This window comes from Chelmon rostratus, chromosome 9 (assembly GCF_017976325.1).
Source record: "Chelmon rostratus isolate fCheRos1 chromosome 9, fCheRos1.pri, whole genome shotgun sequence".
In the NCBI taxonomy this organism is placed as follows: Eukaryota; Metazoa; Chordata; class Actinopteri; order Chaetodontiformes; family Chaetodontidae; genus Chelmon; species Chelmon rostratus.
In genome coordinates this window covers 17,117,896-17,142,369 of record NC_055666.1, presented here as the reverse complement: position 1 = coordinate 17,142,369, position 24,474 = coordinate 17,117,896, and the positions used below count along the sequence as shown (strand labels likewise).

At 39.7% G+C, this 24,474-nt stretch overlaps 2 protein-coding genes across 3 annotated transcripts in view; both read right to left on the bottom strand.

Moving 5' to 3' along the window:
• Positions 1-4,084: 4,084 nt before the first annotated feature.
• On the bottom strand, positions 4,085-8,479 carry rap2c (RAP2C, member of RAS oncogene family). Its single transcript, XM_041943601.1, has 3 exons — positions 7,515-8,479; positions 6,004-6,289; positions 4,085-5,422 (listed from the first exon to the last, which is right to left on the bottom strand). Exons 1-2 carry the CDS (start codon positions 7,785-7,787, stop codon positions 6,011-6,013), a joined length of 552 nt encoding a protein of 183 aa, XP_041799535.1. The 5' UTR covers positions 7,788-8,479; the 3' UTR covers positions 4,085-5,422; positions 6,004-6,010.
• A 921-nt stretch (positions 8,480-9,400) lies between these two features.
• Positions 9,401-24,474, bottom strand: part of mbnl3 (muscleblind-like splicing regulator 3) — a 31,512-nt gene continuing 16,438 nt past the window's right edge. For both annotated transcript variants that reach the window (XM_041944086.1, XM_041944087.1), the window contains exons 4-8: positions 23,793-23,996; positions 23,460-23,699; positions 22,293-22,446; positions 16,903-16,997; positions 9,401-16,044 (exon numbers count right to left, since the gene is read on the bottom strand). In XM_041944086.1, coding sequence (XP_041800020.1) covers positions 16,042-16,044; positions 16,903-16,997; positions 22,293-22,446; positions 23,460-23,699; positions 23,793-23,996 — 696 coding nt within the window. In that variant the 3' untranslated portion in view covers positions 9,401-16,041. The remainder of the gene's footprint in view (positions 16,045-16,902; positions 16,998-22,292; positions 22,447-23,459; positions 23,700-23,792; positions 23,997-24,474) is intronic.

Sequence of the window (24,474 nt, the reverse complement as noted above, 5' to 3'; positions counted from 1 at the left end):
TGACAGCAATGACGACTTAAATATTTCAAATGTCCCTTGATCTGCAATAGTTTTTATAATTGTAGTCTCTGCATAAAGAAAGAACGCAATGTGGTCAAACAAATGTTCAAAATGGAAAAACATAATTGGAGCTTAATTTTCTATATCTTTAATTGATTCTCCCCCGTTATGCTGTAGCCTGATAATCAGTGTTGTGTTTAAGAATACAACAATGCATACAAAAAATGCTGTCATATTTTCAGTGATTGTTGTACACATTATGTCACTGCAAAGAGATTGTAATAGCAGTTCACCATATACACCTGCAAAGCTCTTCCTGTGGTCCCATCCTCAGTTCCCACCATGAAAAGCACATCATTTCTGCAGCTTTAGACTGAAAGGATGACTTATAAATATGATGTGTAGCTGAGAGTAAGGTTGGACTACCAACCAGGGAACAGTTCACCCTGTCATTAGTTTGTAGCAATATGATAAGAAACGGCAAGGAGTCTGCAGTCTTAAGGTCTTATCTTCTTGGATGGCCATGTGTAAAACTATTTTTCAGTTGATATTGTACTCATGTGGTTGATATTCTTACATCTAAATCTAAATTAAACTAACTAACATCAAGCAAACCTTGTATGATAGTATTCTAACAGAGGAAAGATGGTTATCCAGTGCTAAATTATGATTCGTCTGCTCTGTGAACTGTACTGTACTATGTTTGATGGTACTTTAAGGTGACAGAGTACAAACACTGTGTACAGAGAATGGGCTGGTGGAGGGTTAACAGGGGCACATGGTCCACAGCTGAGGGACATGTGGAAAAAGAAACATAATGACATAAGAAGGTAGTGTCTGTTGTTAAGGACAATACAGAACTTCATCCACATTATGACGAATTTGAGGAGGAGCCTTCACCTGATAAGAAAGAGGCTCCTGCTGTGGTGGAAGTTAAACTCAGGTGATCTGCACAGCCTAACTGGGCTGTCAGTTATTGAGGAGGCGCAAAAATCCAGGACCACCACAAACCTACTTCTCATAGTTTTCTGGGGCAATAGATATCTCCATATGTCTCATGATGTCCAGGATCTTTTGTTTCAACACCTGGGACACAAGACCTGCTCTCTGTGCATGAGACAAACGGCCAGGCCCAGGCTCTCAAGTGACAGTGAATAACTGCCTTGTCTCTTTCAAAGAGTTACTGTCCTTTAAACTGTATGAGACACAAGCAAACTGCAAAATACAGCATAAAAATCTGGGCAGCGTGTGATGTAAAGACTTCCTGTACCTGGTGCACGCAGGTGTACACCAGCAAACCTGCTGACGGAGCTCCACAGAGGAATCAGGGCATTAACGTTTTGTACTTGACACCGACAGCTGGGCTCCAGGGGCACATTATCACTGCTGGTCATGTTTTGACTTCATACGTCCTTGGTGTCAGGCTGCCTCACATGAACCTAGTGAGAACTTGTAGGTGAAAGAAGTCACACAAATGGGCTAAATTTGGCTAAATGTGAGGTTTCTTTAGATGTCCAGGATACATTTAACTCTTTTAACAGCTTTTTAATGACTAAATTTAATGGGAAGCATTACAGTTTTCAGTGATTCCATGTTTTACTACCTTAAGTTGACAATCTACTTCTATTCTTTCTTCTATTCTTCGCTTTTTCTTCAGTTGTCAAACTGCTTTATTGTGTTTGTTTTTCATGATCGCTTATATAAACCAAATAATAAAAATCACTAATCATTGATCACCAATAGTAATCCAACAATAGCCATTCTGCTGCATAAGAAACACTCCTACTTTTGATACTTTAAGTATGTTTTAATGCTAATACTTATGTTACTATGACTGACACTGTTTAAAACGTAAATAAAACAGAAAGCAATCATTTGCAAACAAACCGTTTTACGAACAACAGTTTTATAAAGTGTCCCTGAGCCCATGTAGTAACATCCTTTATCCAATCATGTGTTCACAAAGTGGTGAACGACTGAGCCCTTCCAGGATGCTCCTTTCATACATAATCATGATACTATCACCTGTTACCAATGAACCTGTTTACCTGTGGAATGATCCAAACAGGTGTTTTTGGAGCGTTCCACAGCTTTCCCACTCTATTGTAAAATATAGAATACTTTCACATTGCTATATCACTAATTTACATAGGTGAAGGATCTGACTACTTCCTTGATCACTGAACAGTTATTGCAACCTTGGGTGTGACAGAAATGTCCAAACCATCCTGAGCTACAATATAAATAAATGAATTTCTTTCTTAGTGATGATTGTGTTTTTCTGTGGGATGATAGTGTCGTTGCAGCTTACTGGCACCTACTGTACACTGCAGGCAGCTGATAGCCTGGTGGCCTCTGCTAGTTTTTGTTTGTAGATGTCTAAAGCACTCTTGTGGTGTGGACAGAGATAAACCCAGCAGGACCGAGGACAAGACACTCAAAATTTGTTATTTTCCCCCTCAAGGAGCTGCGGTGACCCTGTTAACTCTGAGACGTCAGCGCCCCTCTCCTCTCACAGCAACTGCTGCCAGCTCGGTGAATAAAGCACAGGCTCAGCGAGCACCCAGCAGCTCCATCTGACAACCGCAGAGCGAGAGGATGAAGAGCCAGCTTTGTGCTCCGTGGGATGTGAAAACTACAGCAGTGCCATGTGTGACAAATGCAAAAAAAAAAAGAAGTTGCAAAGCGCACACCAACTCCACTGCACTCTGCCAGACTGGTGCATGAAAACACACACACACACACACAAGTGGAAAGTGTAGCATGGTATTTTTAGACAATGCAGCTTCAGAAAGTTTTAACTCTTTGTTGTCTTTTCATCAGATGTGACCAGACACATCATATTTGCCATTATGTGAAGTCCTACTAATCGATACTAATCAACATATGGCAGTTACTGTAAAAAAAACAAAAACCTAATATATATATTTCAGTCTGTACTAATAAGTCAACTAACAATTGGATATTTTTGTTACATTTCAAACAGAACTAAAAGGTGCAAAACGTGGGATGAATACTGAAAATTATAAAATGTTGTCTTGCTGAGCAAGAAAACACTAAGAGAGAAGAGACTCTGATAGATAGTTGCTTGCTTTGTCAGACTGCAGAAGCTTCCTAATCTATGATGCATTTTTGCACAGAAAGATGACGGTGGAGTTTGTCCTGCTTCACTTACTGTTAGAGGAAACTGGTGCACCTCTCCTGTACTAAACTCTCATTAGGGGCTCGGCCCCAGAAGGGCATGAGAGTATCGTTTTAAGAAAGAGTTGAAACAAAGCTTGACCCTATTCTTTAACTTAGACTTGATTTTTTTTTTTGTGCCACTTGAGGGCAGTAGAAACGAATTGTGGACACAACACTGACATATCGCTACTGTCCAAGCAGATATTGCCAGCTTATTTGTTGACACCCAGCAGCTACAGAGCAGCATTAGCACTCATTTAAAGGTGTGTTCCTGACCACCTGATGTATGTATGTAGAACATTGATTCTCTTATACCTCTGCCATACAAACTCCTGATATCTGTCTCCGTAGCTCCTGAATGCTCCACTATGTTCACCAGCTAGTCATTAACACTCTGGTTGCTGTGTGTTGCTTGTGTTGGTACTTCACTGTGGGTTTATAGAGCTTTTTTGCTGCCTGTGACGGGTGAAAACGATGTTATGAGGGTGAACAGTAAAGTTGCCGCTGGTGAACTAAACAATGAGCTGAAACTCACTATGAAGCTCTGTAAAGCTGAGATGAGCTAAAGATTCATAATTCTCTGTAGGTTCATGACGATGAGTAACGCCTTTCACACAGTCACATTCATTCACTGATACAATGTTGTTATAAACATATCGAACATAGCAGCTTTGTGGCAAAGGCTTACATCATTCATAGTAGCATGACCAAGTGGACTAGTTTCATTTAAATTACAGAATGGCTTCCTATGGAAGAACGGTTTCTAAACTGGGGGGGAGGTGAAGATCTGTTTCTGAAGCTGAAATTAGAAATGTTGCAGATTGAGGTCAGCAGGCAGAAAACTAGCATCGGTCACAAAGAACTAGTTGTGTATCATAGATAATACTGTAACTGTGCCCAGTGACAATCGCAGAAAGGCATGTTTATTACCAAATGATGACAACTGTTTAACCGTCAGAGGAAAAAAAATAAGAGACATGAGACCAGAATGCAACAGAAATTATTTAAGGCTCTGTTAAATCCTCACCTTCAAAAAACAAAAACCCGAAAAGAACAATGTACCATGTATCCTGAAAAGTCACAAAAAGCGAAAACTAGTATAAAATGAAAAATTTAAAACTGGCTACCCATGTCATTAGTTTTTAATAAATAGGTTACTAGAAGAAAAAGAAAAATACAAAGTTAAATCTGATTAACTGTGCCAGAACTTTTATCAAACCACATTGCAGCGAGAGTTATTTGATGACAAGAAATCAGCATCTCCTGAATTTAAAGCAACACACGTCATGTAGTCAAACACAAATATGCACTGTGAGCTTCCTTTGGTCGTTCCAAAATCATTCTCCCACAGAGACTCCTCGAGAAAACTGAAATGGAAGACCTGCGTCCACACGATTCATGCCATGTAGAGACTTTGACAGAATTCGGCTAAAAACAGTAAAATGGCTCTTCCTTATCACTTCAAGTTGATTTAGCAGGACATTTTCAATTTTGAGCATGCATGTTTTCAGATGAGTTTAGCTGCTTCAGGCTACTGCGATAATAATAAAGGAAATGCTTAAACTACAGGGCAGGAGACTGGACTTGATGTAAATGTTACAGGTTTAATCCACCAAGTCGCACATCCTGTCGAGGTTTCCTGATGCTAAAAAATGTCAGACTGTAATACACACTCGCTGTAAATTGTGTCAGTCAGAAGAACTATTTTAGACAAAACTTTCCAAATAAAGGGAGCAGTTTACCTGGGCAGCAAACTAGTCGAAGTATGCATGCTTAAAAGTCAAAATGTTTCAATACTATGAAATACTTTGTCAAATTCCAAACTTGAGACATAATACAAGTAATAATAAAGTATATAATAGTGATTAAAGCAGCTTTAAAAAGAAGCTGCAACCTCACAAACACTCCTGCTTATTATTTCAGGGATACTTCCGACTAAAAGGGGGGAAAAAAGACCGAAATTCACAGATGGCCGTTCTTGCTCGTTAAAAGTCTGTCTGACTTCATCCTGGGTCATCGCAAAGGCCGTTAAGGTTGCAGCAGAAACGTCTTTTAACAGTTATGATATCAAAAATAGGGCCGACGTCTTTCCTGTCAGATGCTTGATGACAGTCAGAAACCACTTTGAACAGGAACATTACCAGCTGTGGTAAGTTTCTGCCAGAAGGCTCAAAAGTCCGGTTGTCCCCAGGTTCATGGTTCATCAAAATACTTGTTGTGATCCAGACAAATTATGAATCTGTTAAAAAAAAAGAGAGAGAGAGACAGAGAGAAAAACAAGTTTAAATGACTAAAACTGGCATTCTCTGAGTGCATGTGTGTGTGTGCAGTGGTTAACACAGGCAACATCTGTCACAGACTCCAAAGCGAACTTCCTGTTTTTTCAGGATGTCACATTTTCCTCTTTGTACGGCTCGGCACACAGGACTGTCTGCTTCATTAGTCCCTACTCTTCAGGGTCTTTTCCCTCCCTGCCCTGAGCTGCTCATACAGTTGTATTCTTCATGCCACATACTTTCTGCAATCTTATGATAACAAGCTAAACCAACGGTTTGCGCAGAGCAGCACCACCCACTCCTCTTTCTCACTTCCAACCAAACCGCTCCTCTCTCTTACACTGCACTGAAACACCACACAGTCATCCATGTGTCACATTTCTCCTCAGCTTGTGAACCATTTTTACACAGCCACTGCAGGGACATTTTATCACATTTTGTAAAATTAGTGAGCGGCCAACTGTGCTGTGCTTGTGAGCTCTTTGGCAAAGCACGAGTATGAATGCAACCATGCAAAAGAAGATAGGAATGGCAGCACTTGTACCTCTTCCTCACTGTACCACACAGGCTGTGCAGCACTGTTCCTGCTTCTCAGGCAGTGTGGAATAATTCATCTGTCTGACGATCTCTGCGAACAGCTCGTCCACCATAGTCTTGCTCTTGGCAGAAGTTTCAATAAAGGGGCAGCCCCACTCTTGAGCCAGAGCTCGTCCATCTGACCCGGCGACCTCGCGCTCAGATTCCAAGTCGACTTTGTTCCCGACCAGGATCAGCGGCACCTTCTCGAAGCGCTTCACTCGCACTATTTGGTCTCGCATTGGTCTGATGTCCTGAAAGACAAAGGAGGAGAGGATGTGGGTGTGTGGTTTCTCATGAAAACCACAGGCAGTATGTAGTAATGGGACAAATTATCTCCATGCCAATGTGGTTGTTTTCCAGTGCTATACTATCAACTTCTTCTGAACAGATTTTCAACATCCAGTGTGTTCACTCTGGAAAAGTGAGAAACTCTGTATGCATACTTAGAAACAGCTAATTTATAGCTGCACTGTTAAAGCAATGCAAAAACCACATGTCGACAAACAGCTGTAAAAAGTTTAATTAATTCAGTATGGGGGCAAAGCAGATAAAGGAAGATTTTAGTCAACAAATAATGTATTTAAAATTCCCCCTTTCTATTTGTGAAGTTTAACTTGCTATGACAATCCAAAATCGCAGTTCGACTTTTGCATTGCATCATTTCCTGTTAGCTGAAAACATAAGTACACTTCTTTTGTTTACTAAATGTGAAAACAGTAAGAGTAACAGAACAGAGAAATTCTCCTGCATTTTCATATATCAATACTGCTGTGTTTATTAAATGTGTAGATTATATTCACTTTCCACTTATGTGGCATTTCATTATTGAGAGTTTTTTTGTTAAAAAAAACCCGGTTTGGCCGGATTGAAACGTTTTGGGAAGGAAGTTTTTAACTACGAAGCTGTTGTGCACACTGACACCTTAGGCTGTTAGCCAGCTTATAGCTCGCTGACATTTGAAGGACGGCAGACGTGCATGTCTCCATGCGCTTACTTGTACAATGTTTCATGTGTGTCATGTTGTCATAACATTGCTTAAAACCGAACACGTCATTGTGCATTGAATAAATTAAGCGTCGATTACTGCTTTTCAGAATTACTTGCAAGTTTTGATGGATTGTTTATCTCTTCAGTTGCGAACACATTTCGATATACGGTCAATTATTGTTTTGCAAAACAACAGGTACCACGGAACAGCCATGATGCCGAGTCACCATGAGAGCATATTGTGAGTTCACTATAGCACCACTGGTTTTACATGATTCTCACGAGATCAAATTTTTACATCTTTGACCAGATTCATTTCCGTCTTTGAAACATAAAATCTTGATGGTGCACGGCTATGCAGTTAGCAGCACTCACCACATAAGTAGTATGAATCACACCCCAAGACAGCGCCTTAATGCCCCGATTAGCTGCCAAACTATGAACAGTTTCCACCTGTATGTGGTTGACGGTGTCTTGTATATCAGGTACCTGGAATGACTGCTGGTTGACCAGGCTGTAGACCAGGATGAAGCCTTGTCCGTTCTTTATGTACAGATCTCGCATGGAGGCGAACTGCTCTGTCCCCGCCGTGTCGAGGATCTCCAGCACGGACGGCGACGAGTCCACCTCGATCTCCTTTCGGTAAAAGTCCTCGATGGTTGGGTCGTATTTCTCGATGAAGGTGCCGGTGACAAACTGGACGGTCAGCGCGGACTTACCGACGCCGCCGCTGCCCAGCACGACCACTTTGTATTCTTTCATTGGGGCGGTCGAGGCAGGCTAACGTAGCAGCTAACGACTTAGCTACACTGCTATACTCGCACAATAAACATTTATCAGGCCTTTCAAAGAGCTAACAAGCAAACTGACGAATGTCAGGCGACCTAAAATTACTCCTCTACATTTACATGAACCCGATAGTTGCGCTCGGTGTTTTTATACGCTACCTCGCTAACGTTAGTTAGCGAGTAAAAGTTGATGCCCGTTAACGTTAACTCTGTTGTTAGCTAGCGTTAAGGCTAGCTCGTTTTTGGCTAAATTCACGCTGTTCCATGCTCGAGCCTCAAGCCTTTTACATCCGATCTGATAAACCAGAAGTGCCGGAGACTCATCGGCAAACTTGCTGTCTAGTTACAGACAGCAAGTCAGGATGATACACTACACTTCCCCTACAGACAGCATGCCAATTCCGACACACACAGAGCAGCCCGCCGGTGTCGCAAAACGCAACGCTGGTTATTTCCGTCTGACCGGGCCTGGTTCTGGTTCCGGGCCCGGCCCGGCGCTTCGGCACTCGTGCGTCCTATCGATGGATAAACCGCAGATTAAATATTATAATCCGCGGGTCCATTGGCTACAATTTGCTGCTGCTTCAGTGTATGTTTGACTCTCTGCTGGGCAAGTTTGGTTTGATTACGGCAAGGAGACCTTTTTCCAGCAACTGATTTCCTGAAGCTAACAGCTTGGTTTCCGGTAACGACAACAAGTTTTCCGGTGTGATTATTTTCAGAATAAAAGCCCCTTCCCTACAGCAGTGGGCTGTAAATACTGGAAAAGCTTTACAGATGTTGCAAACATGGCTCCTATCAACAAGTTTAATTTGAACCCATGCAAATATTATTCTCATGGTAGTTCAAACATGTTAATTAGTTACTTCAGAATGCCAGGAACTGTAAGAAAACGTTTAATTTTAAATATATACATTTTACCACTTACAAGTCAGATATTTCTATTGAATTAAGGTAATGCAATTAAATACAACTGGATAAAAATGTAGATAATAGCTGTAGAAATAACCATTTTTATTTCATATTTATGAATATCCAATTTAAGAATGTGTACTAGTGGGCTAGTGGTTGAGAAATATACAGTGTAACTGCAATGCCCCCCCCCCCCATGTCTATCTATCTACTCTCACTTATATATAAAGGCAGAGCAATAATCATCAAATACATTGTTATAATACTATATTCCTGAATGTCTTCTTTGGTGAGTTTTGTATTAAATTGGTTTTACAATGAGTTAAGATCATCTTAGATCAGTAAAAGAGAAACTTGAATTCAGAAGGTATATGGTTGCATTTGTCTGCTTAAGACAGAAAATAGATCTAAGAATATTTCCTTTCTTGTCATTTTGTGAGTTTGTGTATTTATTGGCTTGCTAATGTCAGTAGTTATCTTGCAACACAACATCTTGCACTATATTAATATATTGTCAGGCTATGTTCATGACATCAATGACTTCAACTGAAAATGTACCCTTCATTCATCCTTCATTTTAATATCATCCAGTCATACATGGGCAAAATGTCACAATTCAGGAGATAAATGGTAGATGAACAACAAAACACACCACAAGGGGATCACAATTATGAGTTTTATTAAAGGTCAAACAGAAATTGCAGAACTCATCATAGGCACAGTAACTTACTCTTAATAGCTATACACTGCAAAATAAATTGGCATGTAGCACAGCAGCACATACAAGCACCACAAGCAGAAAACAGAGTGAAACGATAGTTGACTTAGAAACAGCAGTCACTTTCAAGTCTGTCCTAGAGTGTCAGAGAGAGTTTTTCATATGGCTTAGTCCTGAACAGTCTTTGGCCCTCATCATCTTCCACAGGTTACCATTCAGTCATTCATTGTACCCAATTTAATAACGACTCACCAACATAGGATTTTAAATAAAGGGACAAGTTTTACACACGCTCAATACATGTCCTGATTTCAATCAATCTAAATCAATTTAAATGTAGAACGTGAAAGGAAATCTTCACCATGCATGATAAAGGCACAATTACAACTGAATCGTGTTAAAATAATGGTAACAAAAAAATCAGTTTTAAAACAAAAGCTAAATCTTATTCACTTGTTGGTGACTGGAAACCCGCAGTACGTTAAGTCCACTCCACATGCACTTTTCCCCACATGTGGAGTCAGAGGGCTGTGAACCGATTCACCAGAATGACTCAGTCAGTCCACCACTAGGACAAGTGCCATGGCAACAAAATCGCTGGCTTTAATAGCAATTGAAGAACATCACATGTCCAAATCTGAAGGAAACAAGCTGCTTAAGGATGTTGCTGCTGATGCAAGAATAACATTGGAAAACCAAGTTGTTTGCAATTTTGACTAAAATCCTGAGGAGAATTCAGATTTATTGTTGTTTTGGATAATGACACCAAGGGGGCAAAGAATAACCCGTTCCACAAAATGACAAAATGAAAGTGAATTTAAAACCCTGTGAACACATCTCACATCCATGTCCCTCCAAAGTCTCATTTTTGTACCAGTTTTTCTTTTTTTCCTGGCTGCTTTTCAGCCTGCAGGTGGAGCTCCTCTTTGCTTTATTTTGGTGCATTACAGGACAGAATACTGCACCTGCACTTGTGTATTCATGATGAGCATTTAAGGACAAGGTTAGTACTGGTTTATAATATGTATGCTCCAGACAAACTATTTCTTCTAATCCACCCCTTTTGTTTGAGATATTGTTGAACCAAAAACATCCCACTAAATGAACAGAAAAAAGCTTCTTTTTTTTTTTTAAAGCAAACCATTCATGGTTTACAGCTAGGCAATGTCATGCTTGGCAAATAACAGGGCTCTAGCAAAGAAACAAAAGGACAGATCCCTCAAAGCAATCTTTTTTTACTGTAATAAAATGATAGACATACATCATTAACAATACATTGATTTGATTTTTTTAATCAACTCTTTTATCTATATTTATTCAAAATAAATTTTGAGTATTTTGACAGAGTTATGTACATAAGTGCAAACAAGGTGAACATCACACATTCGTATACACCTCAGCAAGGATCGACATCACCCAGCACAGCTGGGCAGGAAGAGGCTTCTGGACCACCTTCTTGGCTAAAACTGAAACAGAACTCACTAATGAAAGCCTCCATACAGAGGAAACTGAGCAAGGGCTGTCCAGTCTGCAGGAGGTGAACAGTGAGCATTGCTGACTAGTTTGATTTTACAGAAAAAGATGAAGATCTTTTCATTAGTCCAAAAGCCTCTTCACCTCCCTGACAGATAGGTGTTAGCTTTAAAAGCCAAAGTCCATTCTTATTTCTCAAAAACACCATGTACGAGAACAAAAAAAACAATTAAGGTCAAATAAACAAAACAAAATAAACACCTGATCTCCCCTAAGGACCTTTGGATATAACAAGGATTTAAGTTTTCCATACAAAATATTTAATCACGTCGCAATAACAAGACAAACTAATTAGACATTCCCTTTTTGAATAAGTTAGTGTTGTATGTTATTTCAATGAATGTGAAAAAATTCACAATTAGGATAATAGAAAGGTAGCCATGTTGTCATTTTGTTGCCACAGCAACAGCAACTATTACCATTACCAATGACTCCATCATTGTATACAAATGATTTTCATATTATATCTTTTTTCTTGTTGGTCTACACAAACTATTAACTATGTATAAATGAGTTTTTGTATTTCCATGCTGTGTTTTTTTTAAATGTCACCTAAAAAAAAAGCTTAACTTACCGTTAATACGTCACTTTCATACACAGCTATCACATCTTTATACACTGATCGAGAAATAAGGCCCTTTGTTTGTGCCCCGGGCAACACAAGTATGCTCAGGACCGAATTAACTGTCCACATGCTAAAGGATCTGGTCACTGGACACAATGATCAGAGCATTTTGCATATTCCAGAGTAATGATTCATGACTGTATGGGTAAAATACAATGAGGCCTAAAGGAAATCAAGTACAAGAGAATGAGAGAGGGACAGAGGTAAAAACTTATTTTTCTCACGCCACACTGCAATCCCCCTAACCGACACGCTCTTGTGCACCAATACATACGTCCAAAAGTACTTAAAAATTCAAATGCCCTCAAGAGGCACAATTTATTAATCAAGTATTCTGTTTTATTCCAGCTGGATGGCAATTAGTGAAGGCATAATGATGTAAAGGGGAGAGGAGACGAAGGCTAGAGAGAGGGGTTTTCTTGGCTGGACAAAGCTAGTCTTTCAAAGCTGTAAGATTTAGACAAACTTGATTTGTCTGGACATTCTAATCATCAATTACATCATCATACATGATCATCAATCATTAAATTGTGTAGGAGAGGACAATTTCTGTTCAAATTCTTCACAGAGAAAATGTAGCTGCTCAACACACTCAAAGGAGAAGTACGTTTCTGTACCAAAAAGTACATTTCTTCACAAATGTATGATAACAGGCATATAGTGGGCTACATATGGTTTAAAAGGAAATGGTACTTTAAATAAATACTTAAGTATTTTGGGAAATATGCTTATTTACTGAGGTTAGATTAGATGACTGGCATCACTGTCATGTCTCTGCAGTAAATATGAAGCTTGAACCAGGAGACTGTTAGCTTTGCTTAACACGAAGAGTGGAAACAAGGGGGAAAAAAATATTCTTGTTCTGTCCAAAGTAGAGTGAGGCTGATAAATCGGGTGATATTAGCTAACTGTAGATATACTGCGTCTGTGTATATGTTGGCTGATAAGTAACAAGAAATTGCAGAATTGCAGTTAAACTGTTTGTCCACCAGATGAGACACAGCCATAGTTACTGTACATAACTTGCACTAAAACTACAAATTGTTGTTTTTACATTTCTCTGTACTACATAAACAAACATACAATATGTTAACTAATGAGCTTTTAGATAATTTGAGGCAAGCCGTTGCCTCTTGTTTTCAGTCTTTATGCTAAGCTGATTGGCTGCTGGCTGTAGCTTCATATTCGACACACAAACATCAACAGACAGCAGTATATATCTTCTCATCTTACTTGGAAAAAAAGCAAATATGTGTGCTGTTCCTTTAAGGGACACATTTATACCAATTCAATGTGAACTTAAGGTACAGTTGCTACAGTTAAGGTAGCACAGGACGCCCAGGTGGTAACATTCACCTACTCAAACCCAGGGTCAATCCCAGGAGGTGGTGCTTCCAACTTGGCCCTATTGAACACAGTTGACAGTGTTAATGGTTGGGAAGCCGGTGAGGGATTACATCTTTGTCACAGCACTATCACCTCCCATCGAATGGTGTGTCTACACTGTCACTTCTGTATGCAGCCTCCCGGATGAAGAGTGGGAGTTAACAGAAACAAGAACTGCAGTACAGTAGAGAACTGGCCAATCCACAGCATGTGAAAAAAAGGATAACAGGCTGATTTTCTCAGTTTTGTCCAATGATTATACCATTGTTTCTAGGTGCATTTTGGGCACTTTGGGTACCTTTGAAGGTAGGGATACAAAAACTGACTAGCAAGAAATGGTACAGTAATGTACTTGTACAATTCTGCTCTACCTTTTCTGAGAGTGAAAGATATTTCTAAAAGTAGTCACACCACTCATTGACATTAAATATAAATCTATATAACAATACACATACTTTAATATGTCTAACACAGTATCAGCATGGTACCTATGTGACCTCAGAAATAGTCTATATATAGTGAATCATTACATTTCAACATGCCTGTCTTTTAGAAGGGCATGTGTAGTTTTTGCATTAGATACATTCACGACACAATAACATTATTTAAAATGAACAATGCTCAGTGAGAAATGCCTTAATATCTGCAGCATTTACAAATAACCAAATATGTGATTCATTGTCTCTTTCAACACACTTACGTATGCACACAACTCGCTGATTTATTTCTTTACATAAATGCAAAGACAGCACAGCTGTCTTGAGAAGAAACTAGTACAGATGTGATTTACTCTTGTAATAATGTACCAAACAACACATTGATCTTTGAGCACTGGTCTGTTCTTACAGTGTATTGACAGTGGTGGTTTGAGGAGACTTGAGAGAGGCACATCTGAATTTGGATAAAAGTGATTTCAGCCCAGTTTCCAAAGCCTTACCTTCAATTTTACACACCTATAGAGCAATTCCTTACAGACATTTGGAAATCATGACTCCAACTGGTTCATCATTTTTTTTTTTAACCATCAGACATCAAACGGGTGACTTATTCCTCCATCTCCTGGCTTTACCATAGCTCAGTTCAGGTTATAATAACTGTGGCTGCCGTATTCAGAGTCTGACGACTTTTGACAAAAAGGGCACATCAGTAGAAAAGACGACATATTATAAAGTCAGACAGGACATTTTCAAGTTCTAAGCTTTCTCCCTGAAGAGCCATAAAACATACAAATCTTGTGCCACTTACTCAATCCAAAAGCCTCATCAAAGGAGACAATTACACAAAGAAATTGCCTTGTCAAAATACATCTCTGCGTTTGAGAGGGAGACATTTATTTGGTGGAATTATTCAGGTATTGCATTAAATGGGGGCAGCTCCTTGCATATACCACCACTTGGCACACACTGACTTTAGGCACAACATCAGGAAACAAATTCAGCTTCCATCTTGTGCAATAACTCTGATACGAAGTTTGAGATGTGCCAATTATAAAAGTCTCTCATCTTGGATCTGACCCTCAGAAATATCATTTTGTCTTTACTGTGATTTCAGGTGAGTTAGACACAGCAAAACAGGGTTTGTGGCAAAGTTGTAATAAGTCAACACCTGTAGATTGTCATTCTTTTACACCATGTTTGGATATCGAATCACAAACAGGACAAACAAACCTTCCTTTTCAGTCATTTGACGATTACCCTCCACGGCCAAGAAATGATCACTGATCAGACATCGCGACTAAAGACACCTCATCACTCAGATTCAACAGTTTTAATCATGTGAGCTGTCTGGTTTAGTACTTGTATTTTTCCAGAGACACACTCTTTTCACACAGAGAATATAACCTCACCTGCTTTAAGACAAATCTTTTCTTAAATCACGAAATTAAGAGCCACATTTTTAAAAATCTCTCAACTCCTTTAATATAGAAGTGATTGAGTCCTAATTTTACCTCACTCTGTCAATTTGTAGTTTTTTAAGGTTGTTGTTTTACATGAAATTTCAGTATCAATACTGACCATGAAACTGGGGGACCAAAACTGATTCAAATCATACTGAACATGTATGGAACAATATAAATTTTAAAGTGGCAATCACTGTAATTACTACATTTTACAATATGAGCTATAGGCTGATACACAGTATTTTTGTAATGACAGATATTGCCTTTAATTGCAAATAAGATCTTTCAATATTTGCTGTTAGGTGATTTGAATTCTTTTGGGAAACTAAGTCTCCCCTGCAGCTGAGCAGATAAATCAAAGGCACAAACAAATGAACAACAACTCACTGATGTTTCATCAGGCGAGATGAGACCATGAGAACAAACTGAATGGTAGATGTAGTACAACACAAATGTTACATTTGTAGCCATCTTGAAACGTAAACATGACATGATATGAAACACTTTCATTTTGACAACACGTAATGGTTGTAGACCAGCAGCGAGTCCTTTTGCCACTCGAATGGTCTGAATTTCCAGAATTAGCTTTTCAGAGTTTCTGACTTTGGAACAGTCAAATGTGTTGGGTTGCCTCGTGTGATGGCTCCAACCCATAAAGGGCATGTAGTCTTAAATGTGTGTGTGTGTGTGTGTGTGTGTGTGTGTGTGTGTGTGTGTGTGTGTGTGTGTGCGCACATGTCTGCTGCACTTTTAAGGTGTGGGCATGTATGGCTGTAAGAACGAGGGAGCTCTATTGCTCAGCCTGATCAAGTCAGTATGCATCAGGATGGCTGCTTTAAAGCAAAAGTAATACGTCCAGGCTTGTATTGCGTCAACCTTTGCAGCTTTGTTACTTTCAGAGTATCTTATAATAACTTTCACATTGCCACTCAGTCAGTGTGCACTGTAGGTGAGGCACATGTTTGCTGCATTCAGAAAGATGACCGCCCTGGTAGTGCGCAGGCCTCAGGGACTTTAACTGGGGTTTCGGGAAAGGCTTACTGAGTTTAGCGCCACCGGAGCGGCCACCAGCAGTTTGGGGACGGGACAGTAATGGGTTTCCATGGGAACGCACTGGAGCTCCACTGGATCAGGGGTCAGAAGCTCTGAGGGGTCTACTGGAAGAGAGAGAGGGAGGGGGGAGAGGAGTGGCAGTGAATTCCCAGTGAGACAAACATCTGCAAAATAGTAACCTGCAGTAGAAGAATCAATAAGATTAAGTCAGTGTGCAAACTATTCAGAAAGTAAAATCAGTTTTTATACACTTTAACTTTGACAATATTCATTTTTCAAATAATGGCCACAGCAAGTTCTGCAATGAGAACATTTATTTTGAATAACTGCTACTCATTGTTCGAATGAAACTGCCAACAGCCATTAAATGAATAAATTTGTACCAAATTTGAAAGTTAAAAAAATATGCCAAATTATGTGGATTAAGATTTTCCATCTAAATTTCATCCTGTATTCCAAGTACAAAAAAAAAGCATTCAGACCATAATGACATGTTAAAACCCTCCAATAAAAACCATGTTGCAATGAAAAACTCACAAGATATCACAATCTGTGTGTGTGTGTGTGTGTGTGTGTGTGTGTGTATATATTTTATACAGATATTTTTTGCCGATATTGCTCAGGAAGGAAAATCAAGACTGTATGCCAAAGGTAAATCACTAAAAAGAAAAGGAGACGCTTTTAAATGATAGCAGGGTTGTTACTGATGCCAGACCACACGCTGCATATGTCCATAGATTATATAGAAGACTGAGAGGGACAGTGGTTCTTCACCAAACTAGGACATTTAGATGAAAACAGCTACCTATTCTGAGATTCTTCTCAAAATAAATTCTGTTTTCATTTGCACACATCACAACAGACTGAAAAGTGAGGACAGATGAAATGTGAACATAATATATGAACTCTGACTCAGAACCTCCTGAGCTAAAATAAAAGAGAACTGAAATGAAAGAGCAAACCTGATTCGAGGCGGCAGATTCAGCGAAAGGAACATTGGTGACTGGGGTCGAAGCCGACGAAACAGTGGAGGTGGTGGCACCGTGCATCATGGGAACTTTTATTCAGGCGAGTCAGACGAAAGACAGAGGACGAGGATGTGGGCGGGGAGGAGGGGGAACAGGAATGATATGGTTACCATGGCAAAATGTGTAGGATCAAAAGTCATGGCACAAGTCAAGTGATATTGCCAGGATGAATTTGAACAAGTATCAAGACACATGCAAACAAAATAGAGATAAAGAAAATCACATATTTAATTAGCCAACCGGTTACAAAATAAAAGAAAATGCATTGTTTCACCAACAAATGGTCGTTAAACAAACAAGGCAATACACAATCATACAATCAAATCAGACTGGAGTATCTGATAATTGTATTCAAATGGACAGGGTGTGTGTATGGAGGGAGCAAATGAGCCATAAGAGAAAAAACCCTTTTCAATAATGTCACAGCTATGGCAGTCGTTTATCTCTTCTTCAGAAATAGTCCCTGTCAGCCTGCAGATACAATCTAACTTATTTTCACTGATCATTTTGTGATTGTGTCAGATTTAGTGACTGACTGGCTTTGCAAGATACATTTCAACATCTCACTTTCATTCTGCATTTAATTCATAAATATCCTGCAACAAACACACACACACACACACACATGCATTCATTAGAATATAAAATATTTGTTTTCATTTTACAGTCTCAGTGATCTGCTTTTTATTAGCATCTTTAAGTACTATCGAAAACAGGCAGGTAAAAGTGATTACCAGAGATAATGTCTACCTTGGGACAAATTAAAGGAGAACTTGGGTCAGTTTACCAGTCACTGGGAGGTCTACTAAGCCTGAGAGCAGTTGTATGGAAATGTCTTTAGAAATGTCTGAGAAAATAACCTCTGATCATGTCAGCAGGGGTCTTCTCGACCTTGAGATTTTTAAAGCCCCTGTAGACACTTGGTCCACCCACGCATGTGTTTTCATTTATGTTGACTAATCAGACCTTTTTTTAGGAGTCTATACAATTGTGCTTAATGGACATGTCACCCACATGTCTGCTGTTTTCTTTATACCTGTTTTGGCAGGACATCATACACGATTGCCCTTCTTATTAGAACAAGTAATTTAGTGACATCACATTGACCTAATCAAATAGAGTGAATGAAAACACCTGTGTGGGTGTGCAAAGCCTGTAACAGAAAGCTTGTGTTATAAACTGACAGCCTGGACTTTACAAGATGTGTGCATTTTCCAGGTAGAGAGGGTCTAATGAAATGCTTTTGGTTGCATTATGGGAAATGTAGGATTTATCACAATCTGTGTGTGGATGGGACTAAAAGTCAGGATATCTGGACCTCTGCTGCTTTAATTTTGCCCCTTTTTATTTCAGTCTGTCTCTTATGAGTGCCCCGACATTATGGAAGTGCAATGTTAAACCACTGGAGTACTGTTTTCAAGAACAGTATGTAGGATTTGTGGCATCTAGCAGTGATGTTGCAGATTACAACCACCTAAATACCCTTCACCTCACCTTCCCCTACGAGAACCTACAGTTTGTGAAAGGCCCTCTCTAGAACCAGTATTTGGTTTGTCCATTCTGGCCTACTGTGGAAACATGGTGGTGCAATATGGCAGACTCTGTGGAAGAGGACCTGCTCCCTCTATAGATATAAAGAGCGCATTATAACATAACGAAAACACAATGATTCTTATTTTCAGGAGATTGTACGCTAATGTAAACATAATTATGAAATTCCTTTTTTGCCAATAGATCCGCCTAAATCCTACACACTGGTCCTTTAAGCAGCAGCATTCACAACTGGACCAAATGAGACAAAAATACGAAAGCTGAACTACAATCACAGCAGTTGCAAACATTCTCTTTTCCCACCAGCAGCAACATAACACATCCTAGAAACTTATTTCATGGTGTCTTATGACAGCAACAGACACATGAAAACATTTATTTTTCTTTTTTCTGCTTCCTGAGTTTCTGCTTTCTGCTGAAGTTTACTGACTGAAATTATTTCCAAATGTGGTAAAAAAAACTAGCATAATATCAGCATGCAGCCAGTGGTAAATGTGGTATGGATGGAGAACACAAAGTCAAGTCAGGAAATGCATAAGCGAGGTGGTCTCTCTCACACACACACGCACACACATGAACACAACATGACAGTCTGCAGGCACTTTTTGATTACCATCTACAAGACTTATGACTGCAATTAAGATCAGCATCACCACAACTGACAATCTATCTTTCTTTTATATGTGCATGTGTGTGTGAGTGTGTGTGTTCGTGTGTAGGGGTAGATTAGTGATTATGATAGATCTTGGATTATTTTAGTAGTATATAATATATTTTGTAATCACTGTTAACACCTCTAGACTATCACATTCTGTACTGTACTGTAAAAACATGTAAAATGTCTCCATTGTTCAAAAAGGACCAGTACTGGACCTACCTGAGCTACCTACACGCATGCACACATACTGTTCGCATGCACACCCAGGCATGGCCGCACAGAGTGGAAATGATAAACTATAGCTTGTTAAACTAATCGGACATTAATGTAATTGCGGAGAGACACACATGATGGCACACAGGCATGATGCAATGAAAAAGACAATGGGATGAAAGCTCCAAAATGAATAGCTATGGACTCCAGTAGCTAACATAATCGTCTGTGGTATGTCCTCCCAACGGTATGAATGTACCTCTATGCTGACAACTTTGAAGGACCATAGCAGTTTGAGCTCATTACCTGCACATTTCTTATACTTTACACCACCACTGACCACCACTTGTTTCTTTTCACTACAGGATGGTATAAAAATCAACTTACAGAAACTTGGACCTTGTTAGAGAGAGGTACTGCATCAACATATCGTCACCTTTACTCTCCATCACAGTGACATTATAATACATTTATGAGCAACGACTGCTTTTAAAGCTCCATTTCTCAGGTCAGGCATGACATCTGCATCTGCATCATACAAGTTCTAGATTTAACTTTCTGAGCTTCAGATTCAACATTTGAGTCAAAACTTTTTTAATGCCAGGGCTTGTCAGCCAATGTAATTTGCAACATTGTTGGTTTGAGTTGAGAATGTTTGTTTCATTTCATTCCCCATCTCTCTCTCCCCACATTTTCTGTCTACTTTTCCACAAAAGACTACAATTTCAAACTTATACTAAAAAAAACACCACCCATCCATTGTCAAAATAGGGAAACTAAGGATCCACTGTGATGCACTATCTACCACAGAAACATGCCATATTTCTGGTGTATGAATGAAAGCAAATGGCTGCCTCAATAGCAGGAAACATCCATTGAAATTGTCATATGTTATGGCTTTGGAGAGCCCTTGGTAGTTATGTAATGCATACATGATTTTTAGTAGACTGGATAAAACATGCTAAGCAGTACGGCCATTTTGTCATCCAATTGATGAATCAATCATTCAATAAAGCGGCTGCTCCACCAACACATATATATTGCATAGTTATAGCTGACCTACCAATGGCTCCTGAGGGCAACATGCACAGAACAGAGCCTGTCACATTATGTATGGCTACATGTGTGAAAAACAAGAAATGGATGTGAACAGACGAGACAGACAGCAGGAGGAGGACAAAAGAAAACAAAGAGGACAAAGAGTTGGAGTAAAGAAGAAGCCATAATTGGTAACAGCAAGTCAACGGGTTCAGGTTAGTTCAGAGGACATAAGCAATACTGAGGTTGATGAGAGTGTAAAACCAAACCGGTGTCAGCTGATGAGCAGCTTTGATCAGCATATTGTAGAAGTGGTGTATCCATGCAGCAAGAAATGAAGATGAAACTAAATGTGCATGAGTACTCCTTCTGCATGGAACAGGTACAGTATGTGGGTGTTTTGGCTGCAGACCTCTATGTTGTGTAATTTGGGCACGTGGCATATCAATAATTCATGACAGACTTCAAACATTTCACTAACCACTGATTCTTTGCAGTTACCATCCTCTTAATGGCAAATGTTTTTCAGTGTTGATACCTAGCAGTGTCTCTTGTATCATTATGTGTCAAATACATGTGACCAAAATGTTGTTTTGTGTCGTATAAGTTTTTTTTTTCACTAGCACAGTCTCCTTAACTGAGCAACTATTGACTATTTTCATTAATTATTTAATCAATGCATGGTCCGAAAATTGTAAAAATAAAATTGAATTACCGCCTTGTGGATGTATGCTTCACCAAAATTTAGTCAGTTCATCCTAGAGTCATGTGAACATTTGTGTCAAATCTGAAGAAATTCCTTCAAGGCGTTCCTGAGATAACATTTAACATGTTATAAGAATGGTACGAACTGCACTGGCCACAGCTGTTGCCAGTGCAGAGGCATAAGCAAATACTTGTGATAAATTCTGACAGCCCAACGTGACACATTAAAACTGCATAGCATTTCAGACCAACACTTCAACACCTGATATGCAAGTTACAATTTTTGGTACTTAAAACAGAGAAAAGCAGCAAATCCCCACATTTGAGAGGCTAAAACCGAAAAATAGCTATGATTAAGTTAAATGATTAAGCAGTTTTAGAGACTGTTGGCAATTCATTCTCTGACAACCAGTTACTTCACTGTTTCAGCGCTAATGTAATGCAGTAAAATATGATCATACATTTTCTGCCAACCCGTCCTTCAAATCTAAATTAAACCCTTCAAATCAAGTCGCTCCTGATGTTAACAAACAAGCAGATGTCCAGTTTAGTGTAAAAACTGTTGAAAATTACAATCATCCAAAACATCAATATGTTTAAGAGTATTTGGACTGGTGTTGGCTATATCCTTTACTCTGTCTCACTTTTTTGTTTATCTGCTCCTATGACTTACTGGTACTTTCAGCAAAATACATGTTATTTTCCTTTATAACATTAGGACTTCTATGATTTCCAATACTCGATAGGCTAAACAAACCCACAAGGCATGCACCCAATAATCCATGCACCGGCAGTCTCATATAATAGCCTTCTGAAGTGATCACTTTTCGTGCCTTCTCTGACTTTGTTTATAGCTTCAACAACTCTCATCACGTGTCAAGCAAGAGTGAAGCAAATGCAAGCAACACAAGGGAGGAAGTGAAGCGTGGTGTGATAGAAAGGGTAAAGGTGAGCAGTTAAACTGTAGTGCATACTGCTACCACTACACCTGTAACTTCCTGTTTCCCACAATGTTGAATAGTTGTCAAACATAAAAAAAAAAAAAATTCTGCCAAGAAGTTCCAACGGTTAACTGATTCCAGTTTACCGCCCACATGCATGGTAAGAAATACACTGTCCGGACTATGTTTCAGTGTTGCTAATGTGTGTAGAGACTCACCGGTGGGGATGAAGGCTGGTTGCTGGAGCTGCATGTTAGCCAGGGCTTGCTGGTAGTGGAACATGTTGGGATTGAAGACAGTGGCAGCAGCTCCGTTGCTCTTCTCTAAAATCGGCCTCTTTGGTAGCGGCTGCATGGCACCTGGAGGCAGAGCCTGGCCAGGGAGAAACCCAGAAGAAGGAGGAGAGAAGTTTTTAAACACTGCTTACAAAATGTGCATTACAGTACATCAACAATTTCCCTGAAACAAACAAACAAACAAAAAAACTGCATTAGCTGGTGTTTTTTCAGAGTAAATATACAGCCTCTGTGAGTGCATCAACATCCACTTGATGTGGATGTTTCTGTTTACCACCACAAGAGGACACTGCAGTGTGTAAGATTAGCTGAAGTGATGTAGGACAGCCCAGAGGTCAGGCCAAGAGCAAAATGGGATTGCTATGACTTCATTCCCTAATGGGGCCTGTGCTGAAACATCCAACTGCAGTGGAACATAACCAAGAGAACAGGGAAATATAATTATGACATGAATATATACACATATCACATTTTAGCATGTGATGCCAAACGGTCATAAATATGTTATGCATAGTTTTTAAGTATCCTGTGAGAATCTTGATTCATTTAACGTCAAATGGGTGAAAATGTGAACCACTGGCGACAATTCAGGATGGCACTACCAGAAACAATACAGTCATTCATGAGCATACAGCATTAGCAGCCACATCAACAAATTTTCGATTTTGTAACTTTTTCCAATACTGGCTTTCTTGTTTTTCTGCATCAGCTCTGCAGATTGACCTGATTACGTTACAGCTGCTCACAATGCTAACTTTAGCCCCTGTAGCTTGCTTCACTGAGAGTACAGGCTCAGACACATGCACAGCAGCAGACATTCATGAAAAACATAATCCCCAGACTACAGCTGCCTGAGGGATAAAGTGATACCCGGATGCTTCACAGCATCAGTAAACAATATCCAAGTAAAGAACAAGAAAATGTTCTCCTGTTTCACTGCTGTGTCAAGCAGATATGGTGAATTTTGATTTGTAAGTTTTAAGAAAGAGAGTATTGGTTTACACCTGTGTTTTTTCTGTTCGTTGTATCATACAAAGTCAGTTGATGTTCTCAGTATTTGTCCCCGTCACAGTGTTGAGAAGAACTCACCAAGGCTGCGGACGCTGTGGTTTGACTGGCTTGGTGCTGTGCAGCCTTGATCCTGGCCTGCAGGTGAGCCGGGGGATGGAAGTACTTGCACTTGTCTCGGCTGCAGCGGCCTTTAATGTAGTCCATGCAGACGATGACCGAGTTCTCGCTGCAGTCCACCATGCCAGCCTCCAGGGGGTGAGCGTAGCGGCAGTCGCTCTCACCCCTCGTGCAGTTACCACGTTGGAATTCTCGACAAACCTGGCAGGGTCATTGGGAGCACTGATCAACATTTACCTTTCATCATACTTAGGCCAAACATAGCAACACAACAACTGCACGCAGCGCGCATACCTCCAGCTTGTCTGTGCGCACATGTTTTTGTGCGGAGGTGCCGTTGGCCATGGCTGCCAGGCCGGTGGGACTCCCAGGGACCAGCAGGGGAGTACTGGGCAGCAGCTCAGGCATCAAGCCCATGCCTGGGCCCATGTGGCTCAGATATGGACTGAATGCCATACTGGGACTCGTTGCCAGGGAGGGCGTCACTGGGAATGTTGTCTGAGGAAAGGAGAGAACAGCAGAGATGAGAGAGACAACTACATAGCAGATTATATAGCAGAGATTCCTCTTGCTTTAAGAGAGGTACTGATGGTAACATAACCGGGACTGTGGGTGTTTTTACCTCAAGCTATGCTATTACTTTAAACGTTAAGAAAAATAAATTAATAATATATGAAGGATCACCACTTCTCAATTCAGCAAATGACACATTTCCAAAGTTGAGTAAGACTTAGACAGGCCTTTCAAAGCTACCTTCACTATTGCTAATTAAAAGTGCTCAGAATAATAATGATAATTATGATGTACTTGAATAAGTGAATAAAAGTTCTAACCAAAGATACAACAAAGACTAAAATAAATCAAAGCTGATGTGCCACATGGCCTAAACTAAGTATATTTTTAAATATTTTATTAATTAAAAAACACCCTACATGTTATATTTGGAAGATCTTTCTGCTTTCAAACACACTGCTTC